General features: G+C 42.9%; 1 protein-coding gene across 1 annotated transcript in view; it reads left to right on the forward strand.

Annotated features, from left to right (window-relative positions):
- Positions 1–5,998, forward strand: part of Scel (sciellin) — a 103,483-nt gene that overhangs the window by 25,870 nt on the left and 71,615 nt on the right. Inside the window, exons 6-7 of the mRNA XM_021181896.1 lie at positions 3,678–3,716; positions 5,049–5,126. Coding sequence (XP_021037555.1) covers positions 3,678–3,716; positions 5,049–5,126 — 117 coding nt within the window. The remainder of the gene's footprint in view (positions 1–3,677; positions 3,717–5,048; positions 5,127–5,998) is intronic.

The following is a 5,998-nucleotide window of genomic DNA, read 5'->3' on the forward strand; positions in this document are numbered from 1 at the left end:
GGAAGTGGGGGGCGCTATGGGGGACTTTTGGGATAGCATTGGAAATGTAATTGAGGAAAATATGTAATAAAAATATTAAAAATTAAAAAAAAACAAAAAAAAAACAAAAAAAAGAATAATAAAGTTTGGGAGAAAATCATCATTACTAAAATTAAAAGGTACAACTATGGAAAAAAAAAATAATCTGTGGCATGAAAAACTAAAGATCCTGAAACTAGAGATTAATTTTAAAAGACGAGGTTAGGCCGCCCCCTAGTGTTCTGTTGTGGGAGTAAAGCTTTCCCTTGAACCTTTAAAGAAATTAACTATTTCTTTGCAATAAATGTTGCATACAATCTATTTTGATGGTATTCTCTCTAACTCCACACCCAGATCCATCCCTTCCACGGGCACTGTGTTAGTTACTTTTTTGCTACTTTGATAAAACGGTACGACCAAGGCAATTTATAAAAGACTTATTTGATTGGCTTCTGGTTTCAGAGGGCTAGAGTCCATGATGGTGTAGTGAAGGGGCAGCTGAGAGCTCACGTCTTGGTCACAACCACGAGGCAGAAGAAGGGAGAGCACTCTAGGGGTGGTGCTTGTACTGAGTCCTTGTGACTCACCTCCTTTAACAAGGCCTTACCTCCTAATCCTTCCCAACAGATCCACCAACTGGGGACCGCTTGTTTAAACAAATGAGCCATGGAGATTGCTCCCATTCAAACCACCACACTTACACAACTTTACATTCTGTGTTTTTTCCTAACCTATCAAGACTAATTCGTGTTGATATGGGATCCCCACCAGAGTGTGGTCACCTTATGAGGGGATAGTTTCAGAGAAAAACTGCCTCTTTTCAAGAAGCTAACGGTCACCAATAGCTCCATGGAGTGGGACTTCTGTCTTATTCCCATCCTCAGATGCTGGGATCTGGTCTGGTTTGGGCTTGCTCAGGATTTATGCATACTATCACAGCTTCTGTAAACTTATATGCACACCTGCCCTGCTGTGTCCAGAACACACCATTCTTTTGTAGCTACCCACTGCTTTTAATCTCTTACACTCCTTCTGCCCCTTCTTCTGCCATGAGATAGATCCCCGAGCTCTGACAGGAGGGAGTAGGCTGTATATATTCCCTTTAGGGCTGGGGCATTTTGCAGTTTCTTATTCTCTGCACCTTTGCCAGTTGTGGGCCTCTGTTAGTCATCATTTCCTGAAAAAGAAGTGTCTCAGGTGTGTTAATGTATGGCTCTACAGAGTAGATTTAATAACATGTCCATCTAACGAGAACACTAGGTTCTCTTCTAGGACCCAACCTAAGTCGATTTGTTGAAGTAAACTAATTTGTTAAGACAGGATGTTCTTAATCTGTCCCCACTTCTCCCTAAACCTAATTGGTTTAATACAATAGATAATGGCTTCACTTGTGAGAGTCTAGTATTCAGGGAGGGAGTGATTCAGGCAGCTAAGTTCTTTCTACATATAAACACTGCTGCCTTCGATCCATGGCACCAAAACTGTAGTGGAGGAGAGAGAAAGAGCTAGAGTGTATTCAGGTAGCTGTACAGTGGATCAGGATGTGGTAACGACATTTCTATTCACACGTTTTAAAACCCAATCGAAAGGTCCCAACTTAATGGCCATCCTAAGTTGGTAAATGTGGCCTCTGTCTGCTCAGGAGAAAAAGAAATTGATTTTGGCAAACACAGAGCATTATGCGACAGATTTAAAAAAAAAAAAAGACTAGTGAAGCATTTCACTGATACCGTTTACCAACATAGGAAGTAGAGTCATCACACACACACACACACACACACACACAACTGCACTATAAAAATATGAATAATCACAGGTGAGTTAAAAATCCCAGTGAGTCAGGAAGGTGAACAATTAACAAAAGTATACATCCAGAATCCAAAGCGATATCCAGGTGGCCTCACCAGCTCCTTTTTTTTTTTTTTTTTTTTTTTTTTTTTTTACTTTCAAAGACTGCAAAACGTTAACACATGGAAAATAGTTCTTTTATAAGAAAACGACTAAATGTAAAATTGTTCAGGCATGAGAGAGAATCTGTAAGAAGTTTGACAAGTCAACCACTGCTCACCGTTGTGTATGAGGGGTGTCACACAGAAGCACTGTCACCAAAACAGACAAGGCCCAAACCTTGGATAACCAACTAAGCCATAGGTACTAGCACACACTAACTTTGGAAAGGTCTCAAATATAATCTTTTCTAAGTGTTATTTATTTTTACTTAACAACTCACAGTCGTGCTTAATGTGTTTTTGTACATTCTGACCCTCCCTATATTTAACAATGAATTCTGTGAACATTTCTTTCACATATGCATACAATATGTTTTGGTCATATTCACTGCCACCCCTCTCTGCAACTCCTTCTAGCTCTAGATCCATGTCTTGTCCTCAACATCCTTTTTAAACTTCTATTTATTTATTTTATGCTCATGGATGTCTTGCCAGCAGGCTTCTCTGTGCACCGTGTGCATACCTTGGTGTTGGAGGAGGCCGCGTGAGGGTGTGAGCTGCCATGTGGGTGCTGGGAATCGAACCTACATCCTCAGGAAGAGCAACCAGTGCTCTTAACTGCTGACCCCGCCCCCATGTCTTTAATGCTCCTTGTATAGCCTAAGTCAAATGTGTGCTGCCTACGTAGTCATGGGTGTGGCGCCATCTATTGGAGCACAGCCAGCCTACAAGAAACTGCAGTCTTAAAGAAAAACGTTGTCTCTCTAGAAGCCATTGACTGCCAATACCTCTTCAGCTGGGGGTGAGAGCTTGCATTTGCTATATTCTGGAATGGTGACTGGCTTGATCTGGTGCAGCCTTGTGCAGGCCACACTACCTTCTATAGTTTTAGAACAACAGTTCTCAAGTACTTACTCATGATAGGATGAAATGTTGTCCGGCTTACAGGCCCAGAGGTTCCATTGCTATGGGGACTGTCTTAGACAGGGTTTCTATTCCTGCACAAACATCATGACCAAGAAGCAAGTTGGGGAGGAAAGGGTTTATTTGGCTTACACTTCCATACTGCTGTTCATCACCAAAGGAAGTCGGACTGGAACTCAAGCAGGTCAGGAAGCAGGAGCTGATGCAGAAGCCATGGAGGGATGTTCTTTATTGGCTTGCCTCCCCTGGCTTGCTCAGCCTGCTCTCTTNTAGAACCAAGATTACCACCCAGAGATGGTCCCACCCACAAGGGGCCTTTTCCCCCTTGATCACTAATTGAGAAAATGCCTTACAGTTGGATCTCATGGAGGCATTTCCTCAACTGAAGCTCCTTTCTCTGTGATAACTCCAGCTGTGTCAAGTTGACATGAAACTAGCCAGTACAGGGCCTTATTCTTACCGCATGCATGTCCCTGTTCCAGTGTTAAGGTTATTCATTTTACATTTGTATTGTTAAGAAAATTGTGGAGTTTAGCATCTTAAGACATTGGACTTAAATAATAATGAATTTTCTGAAGAAGAAAACCTTGAGCTCTAGTACAGGAGATTTTAAGCATCATGAAAGCATCTTACCAAATCTATTCAAATAGTTATGGGTTTATTTCCCCCCTCAAGTAATCTTTAGCTTTTCCTAGTATCTTTAAACTTGTGGACAAGCAGAAATAAAGGAAGCATTGATTTGCTTTTCACCCTTGCTCAAACGACACCGCTGTTTCTTTCTTCTAGAACACTGTCCGCGGTTAGAACGCCAGAATCAACCAGGGCGTAAGTACTTTCTTAACTGATGTGTGTTTCCTTGTATGCATTTAAAAACAACCAGGGCTTGCCACCTTCAGGCAACACGCCATCGGAGAACCACAGTCCTGTGCTGTTGGCCGAGTCAGAAGCAGAGGAGAACCACAGCCCTGTGCTGTTGGCCGAGTTAGAAGCAGAGGAGAAGAACCAATTCAAAGAATCAAGTGCTATCGGGCTGGGCTTGCACCCTAAGCGCTCATCTGCCATCACTGTAACCAGTCACGAAGGCCCAGATCAGTGCCTTTAACCTTATATTTAAATATGTACTCAGGGCTGGAGGGCTGGCTTAGTGGTGAAGAGCCCTGGCTGGTCTTTCGGAGGACCCAGATTTGATTGCTGGCACCCACATGGGCAGCTCACAACCCTCTGTACTTCCAGTTCTAGAGTCTCTGATGCCCTCTTCTGGCCTCCGCTGGCACCATCTGTGTAAGTGGCGCACAGAAATACACACAAAGCAAAGCAAAAGAACGGACTCTGCCTTTCTCCCGTTTCTTAGGCAACCAACTCTTTCTCACTCCACACCTCATCCTCTTCCCTCAGTGCTGAATCGTGAGATATCAAATATGAGATATCAAATATATTTCCCTCGGCATATACTCCTAGTATTTATAGGCAACACAGATTAGATGAACTTTTCCAATGTTACTTAAAAAAAAAAACTATTTATGGATAAAATTTTTATGCTGGATCCCAATCTTAATGTGTAAAACAGTCCCTGGGTCATTGCCATTTTAATTAATTAATAAATTCATTCATTACCTATTAATTAATTTGCCTACATCCCAAATGCTGTTCCCCATCCCAGTCCCTCCCTCACCAAGTCTCTCCACTCCATTCCCCTCTCCCTTTCTCCTCTGAGAGGGTGGAACCACCCCTGGGTATCCCCCCACACTAGCACATCGAGTTTCTCACTAATTAGGCCAGACAGAGCAGCCATGAAGACTGAGCTGCCAGTCTGCTACATATGTGCTGGGGTGGGGGACCTCATTCCAGCCAGTGAATGTTCTTTGGTTGGTAGGGCCTTGTTTTTTTTTGTTTTTTTTTTTTTTTTTCCTTTCGAGGATCTGAATGTATTCATAAATGCCAAGTGGAGGTTACATTGTGTATCTTTCAATTTTTTTTCTTAAGCTCATATTTCTAATGCATAGTATGATTCTGTCAACCCAACATAACAACGAGGTTAAGAGAATGCAAATCCGTAGCATGTCACGCTGATTAGCCTGGATGCCACATGATTAACCATGCGTGAATGACTTTCTCAGTCAGTTATGGTGGTGACCTCTTGCTCTTCTCGTTGAACAGGCCAGCTGTCAGCTCCTTCAATGCAAACACTACCGCCACAGCTTCAACCCCCGCTACCACTCCTGTGAAGAAAAAGAGGTAAGATGCGGACCCTGTGCTGCCTCTTGCTAACATCCTGCAAAAGACTTCTTACTGACTGCCAGATCGCCCCCCACCCCACGCGTCTGCTACTTTAGTTTTCACAGTAGTGGTTGCTGAAGCCAGTCAGAGCTTGTGTATTCTAAGGAAGCCCTCTACAACTGAGCTCTGCTCCCAGCTCCTCTGGGTCGCATCGATGGTGGGCTTATGTGTTTAGAGCTAGGTTGCTTTAAGTGAGTTTTCACAGAGCTGTGCTACAGAGAGTGGCTTAACCTAAAATCATGATTGGTGGATAGCCACACATTACCATGCACTACAGTTTCCCCCTGTTCTCTGCACATTAGGCGAATTTTACCTTAGAGCAGAGTAAAGGCCCTTTCTGGGGACTTTGTTCTGTTTCCTTTGTTCCTTTAGAGGCTAAAGTTTAGACAAAATCATTTTTATTTTCATTATATTCATATGGTTTTATGTCACCCATAAAACTAGAAATAAATCTATGTGACACAGTATATACTCCTAAGTACTTACCCAAGGGATTCTAAGTCAGCATGACCCAGAGAAATGGGAGGGCGGGAGGTTAATAGAGAGAGGGTAACAAGGGCAGGGGGAAATATTCCCAATGGACAGTAGATACCTGTGTGAAAATACTTAACGTTAGTTTCTTAAAAGCAAATACACCAGTGTTCACTGCAGCACATGCTCACAAGAGCTGAGCTAGGGAAGCCATTCTAGGTAGCTAACAGTGGAGGTGAAGAAAATGAGGCACAGAACATGACAAGATTCTTCTCTTCTCTTCTCTTCTCTTCTCTTCTCTTCTCTTCTCTTCTCTTCTCTTCTCTTCTCTTCTCTTCTCTTCTCCCCTCCCCTCCCCT

Source organism: Mus caroli, chromosome 14 (assembly GCF_900094665.2).
Source record: "Mus caroli chromosome 14, CAROLI_EIJ_v1.1, whole genome shotgun sequence".
In the NCBI taxonomy this organism is placed as follows: Eukaryota; Metazoa; Chordata; class Mammalia; order Rodentia; family Muridae; genus Mus; species Mus caroli.